We start from the raw sequence: 19,779 nt of genomic DNA, 5'->3' as shown, positions 1-19,779 counted from the left end.
TGCCTTTACTAAAACAAGAAAGAAAGTGCCTTAGAGTCTTTTATCTTTAAGTGCCTCCAAGGTCTTTATTAAGTGTGTGGTGGCCACTTATGGTATAATACTAAAACAAGAAAGACACTCTTTAGTGGATATAGTATGATACTAAAACGAGAAAACAACTTTTCTGGATGAGCTAACGACCCTGTCTCGAGAAAAAAAGTTCTTAACTCCAAAATTAACCTAAAAACAAAAGTGTTTAAATTTCGTCTTTTAACCCAACATATTTACCTTTATTAAAAACTAATTTGAATATATAGCTTCAAACAACTTAAAACTCAAAAAAATTATACATTTATAGTTGGATTGATTATTTAATATGAATGGCTTTTTTTTGTCTTTTTAAAATTCGTACGTCATAATTGGATCTTATAAACTTTCTTAATTTGTATAATCTCACAGAGATGGTTAAAAAAAAAAGCATCTGTTCCTCGAAAGAAAATAAAAGAGTAGACATCACAAACAAAGGGAAGCTGAAAGTGATTTGGTGTATGGATAAAGAGAAGTAAACATAGGCCATTGGTGGGGCATCAGCATTAGCACACGGCTTCATCGCCCTCAAAGCCCAACAGACAAAAATAGGCAGACTTCAATAAATAAAAACAAAAATCAGTTCCATTACTATGAGACATTATTTGTGTTATGTTTCCAAGCCTTTGAGAGCCCAACGTTTTTAGAAAGTCTGGTGTCTTCTGAAACTGAGGCCAAAAATGGGGAGTTTCAAGATAATCTAATCAGCTCAGCCATGGAAACACCTTGGGAGATGTAGGCAACCGAGCTGTGAGGACTTCAACTCCAGTTTCTGTTACCTACATAACACAAAATTACACCATATTTTAGTGAATTTCCATTCCAAGTGCAAGCTAGAATAAAAAAGACTAACAAAATCGACTAAACCTTGTTAGACTCGCAGTGAATTGAATTAGGTAGGTTTACAAAATATTCGGTTATTTCTGTTTGAATCAATTCTTGTATTTGTGAGATCTCACGTCAGTTTTGAAGGAGAACAAACATTCTTTATAAGGGTTTAGAAACGTCTCTCTAGCATATGCGTCTTAAAACCTTGAGGGGAAACTCGAAAGGAAAAGCCCAAAAAATACAATATCTACTAGCGGTGGGCTTGGAAGTTACAAATGGTATCAAAGCCAGACATTGAACAATATGTCAACGATGAGGCTGAACCCCGAAGGGGTGTGGACACGAGGCGGTGTCAGCAAGGACGCTGGGCCTCGAAGGGGGTGGTTGGGGGGGCCCACATAGACTGGAGAAGGGGATAAGTGCTAGTGAGGACACTGGGCCCCAAAGGGCGGTGGATTGTGAGATCCCACATCGGTTGGGGAGGAGAACGAACATTCTTTATAAGGGTTCGGGAACCTCTCCCTAGCATACACGTTTTAAAACTTTGAGGGAAAATCCAAATGAAAAAGCCCAAAGAAAATATCTACTAGCGGTGGGCTTGGGGCTATTACACTATTCGTTCTAGGCAATTTGCTTTTGTTCCTTTAGATAGGGCAATAGGGCAGGGAGTTTGGAAAGGACACGACGTTGGTTTTTTTTTTTTTTTTTTCCTTAAGCCAAATAGGTCGGCTTGACGTTGATTTTCACCAAAAACCAACCTAAACTGACACTACATATCATTTTACTTGACTGTCAACTAAGGAATGAAAGGATTGAACAAAAATGGTTCATAGAGGTCTAGAACCCAACAGGTAATTGCGTGTGATGCAACATGTGCTTTTCAACAAACAGTTCTCTAGTGTTTTAGTTCTTGGTGGACATGCCAATTTCCTTCAGAAAATTTTGGCATACAGTGCAAATTAAGACCAAGTCGGGGATGCAGATGGTATCAAAAGAGGTTACAGAAACATCTTCCAATTAGCGAAGATCGTCTAAGAGACAGGTTATCCATAACTTGATTTTAGCCAGACCATTATAACCAAGATATTATATTGGAAGAAAAGATAGTCAAGGGATTTTCATTGTTACCAAGAGTGTGTGTTCGAACTGAGCACTTCGTTTTCCATCAGCTGTAACAGCAGTCCACCCATCAGGCCACATCCGATCACGCCATACTCCTGTGCTTAGAATATTTAGAATTATTCAAAAAAGAAAAGGAGGGGAAACACGTGTCGTGCTGGAACCAAATAGTGAGTAAACACGAACCTGCATTGATCATTGGTTCGATTGTAAAGGTCTGCCCGGCTTTCATCACACCAACTGCTTTGTTTCCTGGTCAGTACATAACTGAGAGTAAGATGTTTATAGAGGAGGCCAACAAGAGGTAGAAAAACATATAATTTTTACTATCTATAGTTTGCCTCTACATTCCAAACTCAACAACCAATGAAGATGTACATCGTCACGGGATCGTGCCCTTTAGACAAGGGAATGTAGTCGAAACACACTTCATTTTTTCATTTTCTTTTTTTTCTTGGGGGGGGGGGGGGGGGGGGGGGGGGGGACTATTTAAAGATGTCACCACAATCACCACGTTGAATGTATGAAAGAGAAATTGTATGAATTTCTATCCGTGTTAAAAGACATGCGGATTTTCAAATCCACATCCAACGGACTCTTATTAAGACCTATTATTAAGAAGTAACCACATAGAAATTTTTTTTAAGGATAGGATAGATCTGACAGGAACCATTTGCGGTTCCCACCCTAAGTAGGAAGTCATCGCCCACTTTCTTCCTAGAAATCCCACTAAGAAAGACTTAATCAAAGAGATGAGACAAATTTCATCGTTTCCATATGGGGCGTGGGTCCGTTCAAAAAAAGGTCTTAGATCTCTTTGCAGATGGAGGCTATCTGCGCCTAGACCCGTTGAGAGATCCCGATCCTTATCTTAGGCGGGATGACCTGGTCGAGAGAGTACGATACATCGGTATAAAAGATTGAACTATGTTTTTTACAAGGTGGAATCAGAAGTGTTTGAGACCTATTTCACCCATACTTACTTCCATAATGGGGAATATTAGGGGCACAATGAAAGAGCTCTCCAATGCCATGCCCACAGTATGACCTGACCTAATTGTACAAAGAAGGCAGTGAGAAAATAAACAAATTAAACAAACATTTAATCCGGTAGAACTAGAACTGATAGCGACTTTAATTCGAAACTACAGTTAGACATTACCACAGACAAGCCCGACATAGAAGCATGACGATTAATTACTTCTCCGACATCACGGAATCTAACTCCAGGCTTCACTGATGATGATTACAAACAGTTCAGAGCAAAAAAAATTTATAACATTACAAAAAAAATAATAATACTAGAAACTAAAATTATATCAAGAAAGGATCATGTCACAGCAACACTATGAATAAAATAGCCTATTCTTAACAATCGACCTAATTTTCACTTTTCTTTTGATTGTAGACATTGGTTCACTAGGAAGAACAGCCACGGGTAAGAGCAACATAATGCTAATCTGTTTTCACATTAGGCAAAAACTAATTCTTTCTATGAATCCGCAGAATGATCCACTGCAACCTATTCAAAAACTTCGTATATGTTTTTTCGAGGGATTACAAAATTTATGTTGTAAAGTCCATGGTGCATTATTGACACATACCCATGGCTATAGCTTTCTCCAAACACTCGTAAGTACACTGGACTAAACGTCGGGACTCTTCATCAACTTCGCCTACGAAGTATGTCTCATTGAGATCACCTGCATTTCAACCTTTTTAAGTTAGCAATTAGCAGAAAAATAAACTTGTTTGGGTCAATTAAAACCGATCAATTACACGTCTTACCATGATAACCTTTATAGTACACAGTCACATCAACGTTTACAATATCACCATCTTCTAGTTTCCTGAAACAATTAGAGCAAATGTTGAATAAACGTCTACCTCATCAAATGATCGAGATTGATGCCAATTTCAAATTCAAAGCATGAAGACACAGATTCATCAACATGAGATGTGCCAAATCCACATGAACGAGGGATTAAAACACATACCTTGCATCAGGAATACCATGACAAATCACTTCATTAACGGAACTGCAAAGAGAGAAACAAACTGAAATTCGTATGATCCAAAAAACACAACAAATAAAATTTATGAAAATTGTGCAAAAATTAGTGCATACGTGCAGCAAGACTTGGGAAAGAAGTGATAATTGAGTGGAGATGGATATCCACCTGAAACAATGTATGAAAAAAATTAGTAATCACGGTACCCATGCAAATGATTGTTCCCCCAATCTAAATTGAATCATAATTAACCTATTTTGTAAAAAAAATAAATCTCACAATAAACTGGCACATTTGAAAGTTCAAAAGGTAGTAAAACAAAACAAGAGAGAATCCAAATGAAAGCAAAAGAGAAGAAGAAATCAAAGTACATCTTTGACAAAGATGGCAATAACACAACAATGATCCCTTTCCCAAATAGTGGAAAGGAAGAAAATAGCTACTCTCCTGTCATTGGAACTTCTGCAGATTAATCAAGTGGACATCACGATTTGAAACCATCACTCCGGAGGCATTTAAATTTTTTACTTGCCTCTTTTAACTACTAGACCAACCAATTGAAGGTACTACTTCAAAAAAAATTAATAATAATTTACAGAATAAAAATATTTGGTGTTTCTAATACCTGCAGCTATCGTTGCCTCATGAACCACACGGTCAATTTCATCAGTAGTTATACCCGGTTGAATCACTCTAGCAGCCGCATCTAAAACTTCCCTTGAAATCTAACAAATAAATTATTTAATCACCGGATAGACTCTTAAAGCATAAATGTAAAAATACAAATGTATGCTTCATCTAGAATTTTCAATAAATTTTAGAAAAACATACTCAAAACTATAAGATGAAAATAAACTGATAAAGCAAGAGAATCAACTTGGCAATTAAAATTGAAGAGAAGTAAGACATACCCTGCCAACCTCTCTCATTATCTCAATTTGATCTGGAGTTTTGATCTTCGAGGAAAAGAATATATATAATTAGTCAAGTGACTGAAATTTTCAATTAAAAAATTTAAAACTAATAGCTAAGGAACAGAAGGTTACCTCAACAACATGTTGGAAATCGCTATTTGGCTCAATTTTGGGAAGTCCCTGCAAATTTAGAGAAAAGACAACGAATACCAATTAAAAAGTGATGCAGAAATAGAAACAGAAACATAATTTATATGAGATCAGCTGAAAAATATAGTATCATATATGTACATTTGGGGACAAACAAACCTCCAAGACCTGCAAACATTACTGTTTACCCATATCCTTAACTCTCTTATCTATCAATTTATATTTCAAGAGAAGAATGGATGAAGAGCAGAAAGATTTATTCAAACAGGAGATTATACCAGAGTGCCACTAACGCGCATGAAGGGTGCATCCAAGTTTCTTAAATGTATATATATATATCAAGAGAGCATCAGCTAGTGAAGTATAAAATATAATTCTACCGTACTCATCTCAGATCTTCATTGGACAGCTTTCAATAAAATTATTCATTTCCCTGCCAAGCTTTTGTTTCGCTTGTTGTCCCAACAACTTGGATTGCTCGGCTGCAAAATGTTGCTCTTGGTTTTAATCTTCGATTTTCTCTTTGGAACTGTAGCTATGGCTAGTATTTGAGATGGTCAAGTGTTGGTAATGCTGTTTTGGATTCTTTTGCTGGGTTTGTAGGAGGGCCTTTAAATCTAGATGTTTGGAATAATGGATTCTTTAGTTGCTTTCAGATATTTTAGTTATCCTATGTTTCATTGTATTAAGTTGTTTGCTGGTAATTTTCCCATGTAAACTCTTGCTCCTTGTTTATACTTTTTCATTTCATCAATGAAAAATTATGTTCCTTCAAAGAAACCGATAAAATTATTCATTTGTTTTAGTCAATGTATATCTAAAGTACAAGATGACATTTCAATATTAAGTATCCAACAAAAAGAAGAAAGAACAATCTGATTCGTAAGAGAGAATCTTGAACTCTAATTCTTAGCATTTTGACTCAATCATGACTCAACATGTTCAAAGTCTCCAACCGACTGAACACTTCATCTGCATGCCAAAACTAATGGTTAATGGCCAGGGAACCAGAGTCGGAAACCCACACCAGGACAACTGATTGAGGACTCTCTAAAACTTCAGGTCTTTTACTCCCAGCATTCAATCTTTAAAATGGGGCATCCGCATACATTTGCAAATGAACTTTTTGGATGCGTTTCTATTTTCACAAAGTACAAGTAGGTTGGAAGCATTTGAAAATAGAAATGCATATTTTGCCTACTTGATTTTCATATAAGAAACTTAGATAGATATATGCATTCATTCCGAGTACTATATCAACATTAATTTTCTCTAACATTCACGAAGGCTAAATGCACAACAAGAATTATTGAAACTCACGTCATCTGCCCAATCTGGTCGCTCTATATGAGGAGGAACAATTCGCTTGCTAGATATGGGATATGGCCTCAGAGTCCTGTAAAATAACAGAGGGAAGTCATGCATCCAATGCTTCAAAATAAAATATTTCACATGTTAACTTGGAAGTTTAATTTGTTAATGCCATCTTGAAATCTATAATAATCAACGTTGTACACCAATGGGAAAACAGTCTTAGTGTCTTCTATCATGAAGTTTAGGGAAGGGAACCACCCACCAATTTTAATCAAAGGTACAAACAGTATGCAAATCACTCATATCAATCTACAGGAACAGAGTCTTCAGATGAAAGATCAACAAGATGGGTTTCTTCACAAGAATGCCATAAACTAAAGAGTTCAGATTTGCTTCAAGCACCACGTGCTGAATGTTAATGGTCTCATAATATACATTTACAGCTAGCCCAAGAGTACTACTCTAGTATTGTGAAATTGGCAACAAGGTAGAAAGATACAATATAGAACGGTATAGCCAGCTTTTTTGGAATAAAACATGGTGCAACAAACTCTTTAACACATTTTACCAATTTTACGACATAAGATCCAAGTGTAAGCTTTATTTTAACTAGTAAATGAATAAATAATCCTGAGAGCAGGACATCCATTGGAAGAGAATGCTATAGAAAAAGAATACTTATCCAATTGAACAATGGGATTAACGTGAGTACCCAACAAGGAAAAGATGAATAGGATGTATAATACAAGAACAATGTAAAAGCCTCAATGTTTACCCTGTCCAATCAAAATGGGGAAGTTTTGGTGATCTTGCTTGCCCTTTCTTCAAGCAATATAGCCAACCTTCACTTGCTCGATCTGAATTTTGTTCCCCAGAATTACCAGTCCCTATCAGAGACAGTTTTTCTTTTAAATGTACTGATTTGTGAGCGCTCCAAGATGCCTTGAAACAATCCTGAGAGCTGTTGAGATAGGAAATTTCATAAATATAATCATTCATTATGATTCCAATTCTAACAAATATTTTATCCAAATCATCAAAGGGCCATCTAATACAGAAACAATGTCCTGAGCAAGTGATTATTAGTTTTCCAATATAGATGAATCAATACCCTGCAGTACACTAAATAAACACAAAAAGTCTTGATGCATAAGAAACTGTAATGTTTAAGTTCTGAATGTTATACAATTACATGTGGAGGTTCTTATATATGCCCAAACACGTGTCAAACTTCGAATTCACAAGTTCTCAACCTGACAGAACGTGAATGTAAAAACTTCCAGCAATGGTTTCCTCAACTCACGTCATATTACATGTTCACAAACAATGTTTTTAAGAAAAAGATGGCATAAAAGGTTAACTTATACGATTGATTTAACTAATATCCAATAAACATCTAGAAGTAATTGGAAATGATTACAGACCAAAAAGCAGCACCCTCCCGAGGAAGCTTCAGTTCCATACACTTTGGACACCTAAAAATAAGATAAGTTAATTAGGGGGAAAAAAAGGAACTAATAAAAAGTACAAATGGTTCTCAAGGAATATGTTGACTGCAGAACTAAAAAATAAAAAATAAAAAACATAATAATAATAATAATATGTGAACTACAACCTTAAAAACAAACAAATCAAACAGAGTATCCCTAAAGAACGGGTCTCAAATAATTCCAAACAACAAATTTATCATTGAATCGCACTCTGAAACACAAACCCTACACTGTCATTATTGCTACTATCACACTTCTCAGATACACACTGTTTAGTCGGACTAATTATCAATCACCAGATGATAGAACCCATTAATGAATATGCCATTTCCTTTTGAAGTACAATTAAGACCCAAAAGCTGTGGTGGCTTTCACTTGACACTTTTGCTGTCTACTGATTAGCCCATATCCAAGTTCAACATGGTTCGAAGCAATCTTTGGTTGGAAATCCCTTCAAGCCAAAGAGAAAGGTGCTATGAAACAATGCAGTTAAATGCCTTTACAGGTGAGAAAGAAACCGATAAAATTTTCAAATTCAGAAGTGTGAGGATGTCTGGGATATAAAGTTCTTACAGCTTCCTTTTAAAGCTATTTGCATTATTTTAACCATAATTCTTTTTTATTTAAGCCAAGTAGAGAATTAGTAAAAATCCCCTTGGCTTTAAATTGATTTCTCATCATCCATTTATACTTCACTTGATCCAAAACAGAGTCCAAATCAAGCATTCATTAGTTTTCATTTTCTTAAGAAACAATTTTTATCAAAAAAAATAATAATAAAAGTAAGAATAATAATAATAAAGGAAAACCAGGAGATCCTCAAAATAACCCAGGAGCTTACATGAAAAAGTGCTCTAACCATAATCTAATTTTTAATCATGAGTCTGATGCCTTTTTTGGATCAAAAGAGGTTATGCCTTGCTTCCCCAAGACACATTACGTCATAAAGTCTCAGGAAGAACAATATCAATTCGTCATATTCTTCAGAAATATAAAAGCTTGCTTACGTATTTAACACCAACACACCACAAATTGAAATTTTCGCCCAATATTTTACTTTACCCACAAGGCCTAAAGAAATATTGATGACAAATATTAAGAAAATAAATTTCTATGATTTTTATCAAAGTTAATATACATTTCTATGATTTTTATCAAAGTTCTTTGTATTTTAAATTGAAGCTTGTGCCCTGCTTCTTCAAAGGAACAACCAGAAAACCGCTTTTAGCCTTTCAAACCATTGATTGGCACAAACATTGAATAGAGTACAATTACAGAAAAAGATATAAGAGAACACCATCAAAATCACCAATTGCCAATGATTATCATAATCCACCAAAATTTCTTGGAAAACAATCCTATAACTTCCCAAGTAAAGTTCTTGATATAAGGCTTTAAAAACACTGCTCATTCGTTTTAAACTAATGAATCATTGCCCTCCAGAAAGAAAAAAGTCACAAAGAGAACCGACACAAAAGCGCTCCAACCACCCATTGGTTCTAAACTTGCAAAGCAAGTACCCAGCTTACAAAAAGATTCAAGTTCGGAATATCATGGCCAGAAGCCCCTACCGATTCAGCATATCGGCAATCAAATTCCACCAAAATCACTAGGGAAAAAAAAAAACCTACTAAACCATTACTTTCAGCTTCTTTCATATCATTCTTAGATTCAGATTTCGCCCGAGAAGCCACAAAAAGAAAAACAACAATAAACTTCCGAAGGCATGAACTATCTTCCAAGTTCCATTGACTTGATTCTCAATTCACAACTCGCACGCCCAAACTAAGCGACTAAAAATCCATCCAATTTCAAAGAAACGCAAAACAACTCAAATTCCATCGACATTCAAGAACCAAAGATAACATGCGAACTAGCACGGCTACTGAAAACTTGAAAAGAAAGTTTAAAACACATACTGAAGATGGGAAGGTTTGCCGCATCGTGCGCAAGTTAACGTAACAGCTTCGGCCGCATCTGAACCGCCGGCCATCGAACCACTAACAGAAACGAATCCTCTTACCTCCTCTTCCGCCGCCGGCTACAAAATATGAATTGCTAACTTTAACTAATACGAATGGAGCGATTGAAATATATAGGAGGTTCTGAAAAATGAAAGTTCTTCGATTGGTTTTGCTTGAGAAAACTTTAAATATTAGTTACCATCACCAACGAAGCGCCTGTAGCTCAGTGGATAGAGCGTCTGTTTCCTAAGCAGAAAGTCGTAGGTTCGACCCCTACCTGGCGCGTTTTTCATTTACGATTTATTTTTATTTCTCATTTTTTTTTAATTACTTTCTTCATTTACAAATAGTTTTCTAGTTTAATTTACAAATGAGGAGGAGCTAATTAAGAGAAACCCAATCGTGTTAAAATTATTCATTATTTTAATTTTGACATGTCTCATATTATTAACATAGGATTGCAAGACATGTCTCATATTATCCTGGACAAGTGGAAGAAATTATACCATTAAATACGGATATTGTTAGGATTAATGTTTTAAATTTTCGTAATTAATACATGTCTCATATTATTAACATAGGATTGCAAGACATGTTATCCCGAATAAGGAGGAGCTAAGTAAGAGAAACCAAAATTGTGTTAAAATTATTAATTATTTTAATTTACTGGCATGTCTCATATTATCCTGACAAGTGGGAGAAATATATACCATTAAATACCGATATTATTAGGATTAATGTCTTAAATTTTCGTAATTAATAATTTATTATTTGATAAATATGTTATTATTTTTATTGCAATATTAAATTTATCTACTGTGTAAAGAAAAAGTCAGAGATTATTAATTTGCCTTAAATGAGGAAAAACAAGAAAGTCACATTTTGTTAATTAAACTAACTCGAGGGTAAAAAGGTCATTTTCTTGTAATAATTAATTATATTTTATCTGTGTTTTGCATAAAAATTTAATTTATATTAATTTTGACTAAACTTTATATATTTTCTCCATTAATACCTTTATGTAAATACATATTCAATCACCGACCTCAAAACTCAAACTCCAGCCTCGAATGGCACGCCGGTGCCCGGAATCCAAGCGTCGCCGTGAAGAAACTCAGCCACCGTGAAACGCCGCGCCTCCTCCGCGCTACGGAGGACATGAAATCCCGGCCAATGAACCCTAAATCTAGTAGAAGAACCACCGCCAGTGTTCTTAAACTCAGCGTAAAACAGAGTGGAAATTGCAAAATCGCCCCTCCATTCTCCCCACCCTTTCGGGTCGATTAATCCGTCCAAATCCGTCGTCATAACCACCGTCCTTGAAAATCTCTTCCACGGCCGACCGAGGTAGGTCCTGAAATCGCCCTTGACGGCGGCGAGTTCGGGCGCCGCCCTGACTCTGCAGCTCATAATCGAAATTCCGGTGGCCTCGGCTGGATCGTCGCGGCCTTGGGCCGTGATCATGTTGGCTTGGTGGCGTATCGGACGTCGGACGAAGATGTCGCAATTTTGGAGAACGGCGGCGGCGTTGCCGAAGATGAAATCTATGGTGCCGTAGATTTGGCAGTCGCGGTAGAATTGACGGAGGGAGTGGAGGAACAGGGTGTCCTGATAGCCTTTTATTGTGCACCGGTATACGACGGCGAGGTCGGAATTCAGTCGTAGCGCCACCGCTTGTTGCTTTCCCGGTCCGGCGGTGTTCTCGAATGTTATGTCTCTTGCCCAGAATCCGTCACCGGAAACGCCTGCCATAATTAGTTTTGTATTTTTAAATATTTCAAATTAAAATAAATAAATAATTTACCGATTAAAACATTGCAAATTACCTAAATTAAAGACTAATTAAATTAAATTGTTTAGTATTATTATAATTTTCTAATTTTGTGCCTTAATTTGAATATAATATATATATATATGTTTTGTCACACTTTAGTGCAACTTATTTTAGTTTGAATTAGTTATGGAATATATGATACTCGTAATCTTCCAGAATATATTAGTTAGGAAATATATTTTAGTTAAATTTGAATAGTAGTATATTTTATTTTATTATCAGGATTTAGTTAGTTTATATTTTCTTCCTAGATATTATTTAGTATCTTGTATCCTATATACAGGTGGTGAATATCAATGAAAATTTAACATTCGATCCCAATTCTTTTTCTAATTCTTAAATCGGTATTCTTTCGTTGAGTAATAATATTTTCATATCTATGCACACTTTTGAGTGGTAGATATTGCATCATGTTTGTTGTCGTTTGAGAAACTCACCAAATGTAGCTGAGCTGTAAGTGGTGGCGCCGTCCGGGACGTTGCGGTTACCGGTGACGATGGTTTTGTCGGCGCCGTCGCCAACGACCATGACGTTCTTCAACTGCATTCCAATTTCCACATTCTCCTTGTAAATTCCGGCTTTCACATATATCACCACTCTCTCCGACCGCCGTCTACGGCCATCTCTGGCCAGAGCCGCCACCGCGCCGTTTATGGTTGTGTGGGTGCCGGAGCCGTCCACCGCCACCACGTAGTCCGGCTTCGACGTCGCCGGGTTCCATGTCGCCAAGTTGATTCTCCCGTTTTCCCTCAATCTCTCTTTCTCCGCTCGTTCCCGTCCTGAATTCAAAAATTCTTTCACATCCAACGTTAACTAAAATTCTTTTTTTATTATTATTATTTATTTATTCTATTTTTATTCCTCGGATAAATTACCACTTTTTCCCCTAAAAATTATAAATTAATAAACATATTTTTCAATTTTTTCTAAAATTAAAAAATATATTTTTATCCGAATATTTTTCGAATAAAAATACTCTTAACTCTAAAAAATTTGATTAATACCCTTCCACTTTAATTCAAAAAATAATTAGTATTAGGTTTTAAAAATATTTATGAAATTTTAAAAATAGTATTAAAATTAAAACTATTACCTTAAAAAAATGGTTACTATCAATATATTAATAAAAAAATTTTTAAGGTATTAATAATTTTATTAAAGGGTATTTTTGAAACTTCCCTTAATTTTATTTTTTAATATGATACTAATAATTTAATTAAAGGCTATTTTTGAAACTTCTCTTATTTTTATTTTTTTTTAAATATTATTTTTATTTATTCAAAATTAAGGTAGAATATTATTTTTGTGATAAAAAATAAAGTTCCAACATATTTTTTAATTTATAGAAAATAGAAAAGGTGAGTATAGAGTGAAATTAACGAAAAAAAAGAGTTAAAATAAAAATTATAAAAATTTATAAAACAAAATATTTTTAAAAAGTCAAATAAGATTAGATATTTTAAATGTTTTAAAAAACATAATTTTAAGCAACTTAAAACAAAATAATAATAATAATAATAATTAATAGAATCACAAAAAAAATTCAAAAAATAAATCACTTGGAATATGCAACGTGCGAAGCACATGCTCACCATTCCGCTCCTCAACGGCGGCAATTTTGTCGTATAAATGCAGAGCTCCGGTGAGCAACACGGTCAAGTTATTCCCATCCGCCGCCGGCACAGCGCCGACTTCTTCCAAGCCATCCAAACAACTCCGATGATTAGCCACGGCGGCGCTGAGCCATATCCGAGCATCATCCGCTGAATAATTCTCTCCAACCAACATCCCGGCAAGCCGGCTGTCGGCTTCCTCGTAGAGAGTATGGCAATCGCCAAGTGCGGTCTGCACATTCCCACGTTCAAAGCGACGTCGTTTCAAGTTACATATTTCGGATCTGGCTTTCACAATTCCGGTTCGCAACAACCGAACCGCGTCCGGCTCGTCTAACGAAGAAATAGAGGAAGCCATGATGGCTAAGAAGAGAAGAAGAGGTGTTGCAAAGGGAAAGGGCATTTTGGTAATTTCGAATAAGGAGAAACAAGGGAAGTTATGTAAATGTAAATTATTTAATTTATATATATATATATATATATATATATATATATATGTAGGTGGGTGTGAAGAGAGAATGTGGGTGTGAGAAACACATGGAGTGTGGGTGTGGACACGTGTCAGTCGGACGGGAAGATTAATTTTTTAACCAAATACACATGTTTATATCCACCGCTCATGCATGTTCATGTTGGAATATATAGATGTTTAGTTTTTAAAACGTTAATAAATATTATAATTCCTAAATTTATTAGTTTTATATCTAATTAAATCTTAAGATTTTTAAATTTATTTTTGGTTCAAAAATATTTTTACCTTAGTTTTGGACGAAAAATAGTTAATATCTTATTTCAAAAATACTTTTAAACTTTAAAAATAATTTCACTGTTTCAAAATTTTCTAATCTTCGAAAAAGTGTTTGTCTTCTCCGTTATTTCATGCTGACGGCCGTAAAAACCCCGGTGGCTACTCTATCGACGATGGAGTGCACGGCGACCTCCTCCCTATAACTACGACAACAAGCGGTGCATTATCTCCAGTAGAGACTGAGCAATGACGATAATCCTCTTCTCCAACCACACCCATGTCGCTCGAAAGTTAAGACCAGTGCACCTTCTTCAAACGACATCGACTCCCATTGACCCATGCGAGCTCCTAAAATGGGAGTGAGTTGCATATCATAGTCTCAAGTATAAATGGTCAAGGGCATGATTCGAGGTTACCATGTCATCATAGGTATCTAACTCTCGAGTATAAATGGCCAAAGTCAACAACGGTTAAGGGACATAATCATTGCTTGGCTCGTATGTCTTTATACAACCCTCGAGTGCTTTATCAGATAGTTTATGTGAGATCTTATTCGTTCTTGAAATTAGGTTGAATTTTGTTACAAGTGGTCTCGGGGAATTAGTAACGTCTTTTCATGCTAATTTATTAATGGTTTTGGTTAAAAAAAATTATAATAATAATAATAAAAGGAGAGAAAAATAAATAAATAATAATGGTTATAATTAATATAAAATAAATAAATAGTTCATAAATGAGGGAATTGGAAGGAGGCCCAATGTAATAAATTTTTTAGCCCAATGTATGAAGCCTGTGTTGATTTTGATTTTGGGACGCTAATTTATATCAAAAAAATTATAATTTTTTTAGTCGAAAAACAATTATAATAATAATTATTATTATTACTTTAATATAAATTTATTATATTAAAATCATGAGACTAACGACAATATATAACATGTCAAAATGGGCAAATATCTAGCGGTGGACTTAGGTTGTTACAAATGGTATCAGAGTCAGATATCAGGCGGTGTGGCAGTGTTGATGCTGGACCTCCAAGGAGGGTGAATTGTGAGATCCCACATTGGTTTAAGAGGGAAACAAAGAATTCCTTATAATGGTATGGAAATCTCTCCCTAATATATACATTTTAAAATCTTGAGACTGACTATTTGCTACCAGTGAAGAATCAAATTAAACACAAGTAAACAGGTCTCGAAGAGTCACGAAATTCGATTAAGAAATAAGGTCAAAAGTCAGGTAATAAAGCTCGTGTTGTCAACACCTTTCATCCGTCACGAAGACAAGTAAACCGTCTCATTTCTTTCCTCAAAATGATGAATCAAAATTCGATCAAAGTCACGAGAGTAGATTTAGTTAGTTTCTTCTGTCATTCTACAAACCCGACAACTACCACCTAATAGTCAACGAAGGTGGGTTCATCGAACAATTATTACTTAAAGTTGTTTGTTTCTAAATAATAAAACTAAACCCGTCATTATTCACGATAGGTTTAAAATCGCTCTCAACATAACTATTTTCAAGTAAAACTCCTCTTATTAAACCCGTTCGAAAAAAACGTTCAAATACCCAATAAGATTAGAATAGTCAAAATTACATTGCATAAAGTTTAGAAACATCTTTCTCAAGCATTATTTCAAAATCTAACAAAGGAATCTTCATTTAGGAAGAAGTCAACAAGACAAAAACAACTACTTACAAAGTTCTTCGAGAAAAATAATGTAGACAGAGAATTGATTGTCTGCGGCTGCACATAGTTTTTACGGTTGACCTAACTCTACAAGTAAGCTGTTGGAAAGACGCCACGTGTAGGATTTCAGTCAAAGTCAAACTTTTGGACGGTTTTTGATCTACCAATGAGTAAAAAACCAACGGTTTTTGGCTGGCGTGTTTGGAACAATCACGACTAAATAAAAAGACTTGATAAGAACGATGAGAAATATATATTTTATTAAATTATAAATTTTATCCTTAATAAAAAAATAATTAAAATTTATAAACTGCCTATAAATTTTATCCTCATTTGATGACTATTTATTTATTATTATTTTATTTCAAAAATAAAATTTATAAACTAAACTTATAATAAAAATTGTTATCCATAAAAATAATTTTTTTTATATATTATAAAGTTCAATAATCTATTAAATATTTATGATAAAGTTTTTTTTATAATTTTTTTTTCTGTCTCACTTTATGAATTTGACCTAAAGAAAAAGGAAAGGAAAATAAATGTAAGCCGCCAGAAAAATAAGAATAATATAAATGATTAATTGATATTTTCAATATATATTTTTTTTAATAAATATCCATATATATGAATAATAATAACAAGGCTATTACTTGATTTGCACGTAAAAATAATTTAATTATTTATAAAAAAAATATTTGTTGATTTTTTATTATTTTATTTTAATTTGTGTTTATTTTTAAATGTATTGATGTATTTAATAATATATTTGTAAAATTGAAATTTTGATGACCCGATCGTTGTGTTTATGTGTCGAGTTAGAGTTTTTTTAGACAAACTCGAAATTTCGAGTAGGTTGGTTTTGTGATCCGAACAACTTGAATAAAGCTCACGACTCAACCTAAAATCCTATCTTTTCGAGGTGGGTTGGGTTGAGTTGTCAAGTTTTTTTTATAATTATTATTTACTAGTCCCAACACGCTATTAACATTAGTTACAAACGTCAAATATTCTTAATTTCTTTGTACGTATGGTATTGTTGGGTTAGGTCGTAACCCTATTTCTGGGTTAGTCGGGTTGACTCATCAACTCATTAACTAAAACCAACTTTCAGTTTTAAAAAAATTCAACCAAATCTCGACCGAAATAAAAAAGCTAATCCAACTCAACTTTTACGATTTGGGTTGGATAATTCAGACTGATCGAGTTATCAGGTCATATGAGCGCTCGATGAAGCGCATAATTACCGAGAGTAACATTTTTGTACTGGCGTTATTATTATTATTATTTGTAAAATAAATTATTAAGCCTAAAATTTGAAAAACTCCCACCTAATTAATAATAGTCTAAAAGCTAGGCAAGCAAAATCCGTTGTTAGTTCTACTTTGAATAATTGTGAGTAATCAAGTGGAACAAGTTAAATATAATTTAATTATTGAATTATTAAAAAAAATATAAATTTGAGATAAAATAATTTACTAAAATAAATATATTCGTAAAAATGTATTTTTTTTCTTCTTATTATATTAAAAATAATAAACTAAAAAAAGCTATAAATAAATAAATAAACTAGTGGAAAATAAAATAACAAAATATTCAATTAGATTTTTGGATAATTATTTTTTAAATGATAATTATTTTAATTAGCATATTAATTTTTTTTAGTTGCTTGACAGTTACGTAACGACAAGTAGTCGGCGTTGATCAGTACAAAGTCAAAGAAAAGGATGGAAATGCGATAAATTTATTTGTGACGCAACAATAGTAACGACAAGTCGTAAAGTTGGTACTGGAAGACTGAAGGGTAAGAACGTAATTGTGGACTATGGGCCCACACATGAAAATATTATATATCAAATTTCAATATTTTTAAAAAAGAAAAAATAACATTAATTAATTATATTTAATTTGCAATTTTCTTATTGTGTAAATGTATTTTTTTTTAGCGAGGACCACACCTTTATTTAAATATTTTTATTTAATTATATTTACGCTAAATTTTGAAATTTATATGATCGAGCCACTGAAAAAAAAGATGCACCGTGTTAGTATAGATAACAACTATTAATTATTTGAAACATTTCTTAACAATTATATCCTCGAGATCAGTTTGTTCATGTATTTTTCGTTTACTCGAGCATCGATATTTTTTTTATATTTATTAAAATTTCATAGATAATTTTAAAACATGGTACTAACGGTAAGTGTATTAATGATTTTTTTTTTTAATTTTAAATGTATTTTTGAAACAAAATATGAACAATTTTCATGTATTTTTTAAGTTTTTATTTTTATTTTTAAAAGTATAATTAAAACGTTTGAAAGTTTAGTCATACATGTATGATACATATCTATACACACATAGATATGCACGCGCATATATATATATATATTATATGTATACATATATATATATTATATGTATACATATATATATATTATATGTATAGGTAAGCATGTACGCGGGAAATGATTAATCACGTAGAATAAGGTTAATTTTATAAATTAAATAAATTATAGACAAGCTAAATCACGTGTCATACGAAAGAGACTAACTAACTATATTTCCAAGTAAATATCATTAATTTAAGAGATATATCTAAATTTATCACTCCCGTCAAATATATGAATATTTAAAATTATCTATCTCTTTTAAATTTAATTTTTTTTTTTTCATTCGGTTGAACTTGAAGTCTACTAAGTCAGTCGTCTAAAGAATTAATATGACGTGAAACGTACGACAAAAATTAATTATGTTACGAAGGTTAAGAGAGAGGGACGTGTAAATTCTATAGTGACAGTGACATTCATCCCGACACATTTAAATCCATTACGAGTTCACGTTTATACCTTTTAAAATATTTATTTAATCAATTATGCTCAAATCGAGACGATTAAGACAATACTCCCTTTTATAAAAAGGCATAAAAATAAAAATATTTCGTTTTCATAAAACGACACCCATTTATAAATATCGGAATCGACTGGCCGCACTATAATGACATGTCGTTACGTCTATTCCTACGACGTTTCGTAATGACTTTAACATCATCTAGGCCACGTCTAATTCTTATAAAATTCAAACCCGAAAGTAGATAATCCGCTAATTTTTTTTTTAATGAATTTAATTTACAAAATAAGAGGAAATTTTCTTTAAAAAGCATAAAATATATAATAAATTGCTAAAAAATATAAGAAAAAGACCATATGGTTGGTATTATGTAATTTTCATTATTTTTATTTAATTTAATTTATTATTATTATTATTATTTTAAAAAATGGTATATTATAAATAACCACTTTAATTTTATCAACTAGGCTTGAATAGTTTGGTGCTATCTATTAATAATGGCCTAACTACTTCTTTAATATTTTATTTTATTTTTAAAATTTTAATTTTTTAATAATATATTTGAAATTACAGAATTAGGGGTTGTTGAGCTAGGTTCATATTGACAATTACAAGTCTCTTCAAATTCATTAATTTTGATTTATTTTTTTAAATGTTTTTTTTTATGAATTTAATAATTATTTTAATTTAATTTTTAATAATTGGTAGATGTGTTTATACGACTCGATGACCCGAACAACTCGAACCATCTAACCTAAATTGCAAATATTAGGTTGTTAGACTTTTTTCTCGATTTTGATTCCGTTAAATTTTTAAAAAATAAAAAATATTTAATGTTTGAAAGAAATATTAATGGATATTTTAGTTATTAGTACGACATATATTATAAATAGGTAAATTTTTTAATAATTAAAAATAATAATAACTCGATGACGAACTCAAACCATATAATTATTTTATAGGAATTATTTATATGTAATTAATTAATCTCAATCATATAATTTTTTTTTTAATTAATGCATAAAATTCAATCTCCTTGCATCATGTTTCAATTTCTTATAGCAAGTAAGTCAAAGCTATAATTTCGTTGACTTTTTTAAATTAAAAAATATATTTATACCTGAACTTATCCGAAACAAAATATTTTAAATTAATATAATAATTTTGAAAATATTACGTCAAACTA

General features: G+C 32.9%; 2 protein-coding genes and 1 non-coding gene across 3 annotated transcripts; 1 reads left to right on the top strand and 2 right to left on the bottom strand.

Moving 5' to 3' along the window:
- Positions 1-505: 505 nt before the first annotated feature.
- On the bottom strand, positions 506-9,970 carry MAP1A (methionine aminopeptidase 1A). Its single transcript, XM_023684614.2, has 16 exons — positions 9,813-9,970; positions 7,828-7,878; positions 7,179-7,364; positions 6,410-6,485; positions 5,072-5,119; positions 4,937-4,981; positions 4,651-4,750; positions 4,142-4,193; positions 4,011-4,052; positions 3,802-3,863; positions 3,618-3,716; positions 3,176-3,249; positions 2,997-3,066; positions 2,200-2,265; positions 2,023-2,111; positions 506-845 (listed from the first exon to the last, which is right to left on the bottom strand). The coding sequence occupies exons 1-16, from the start codon at positions 9,884-9,886 to the stop codon at positions 771-773; spliced, it is 1,209 nt and encodes a 402-aa protein (XP_023540382.1). The 5' UTR covers positions 9,887-9,970; the 3' UTR covers positions 506-770.
- Positions 9,971-10,069: 99 nt separating this feature from the next.
- On the top strand, positions 10,070-10,142 carry TRNAR-CCU (transfer RNA arginine (anticodon CCU)). The gene has a single exon. It is a non-coding gene; the product is annotated as a tRNA-Arg (tRNA).
- Positions 10,143-10,831: 689 nt separating this feature from the next.
- LOC111800704 (Plant invertase/pectin methylesterase inhibitor superfamily) lies at positions 10,832-13,730 on the bottom strand. The gene is made up of 3 exons (XM_023684516.2): positions 13,284-13,730; positions 12,129-12,470; positions 10,832-11,602 (listed from the first exon to the last, which is right to left on the bottom strand). Exons 1-3 carry the CDS (start codon positions 13,705-13,707, stop codon positions 10,911-10,913), a joined length of 1,458 nt encoding a protein of 485 aa, XP_023540284.2. The 5' UTR covers positions 13,708-13,730; the 3' UTR covers positions 10,832-10,910.
- Positions 13,731-19,779: the final 6,049 nt, after the last annotated feature.

The sequence above is a fragment of the Cucurbita pepo genome, chromosome 8, assembly GCF_057944985.1.
Source record: "Cucurbita pepo subsp. pepo isolate OVF chromosome 8, ASM5794498v1, whole genome shotgun sequence".
Taxonomy (NCBI): domain Eukaryota; kingdom Viridiplantae; phylum Streptophyta; class Magnoliopsida; order Cucurbitales; family Cucurbitaceae; genus Cucurbita; species Cucurbita pepo.
Note: the sequence above shows the minus strand (reverse complement) of the source record. Positions and strands in the feature narration are given on the sequence as shown.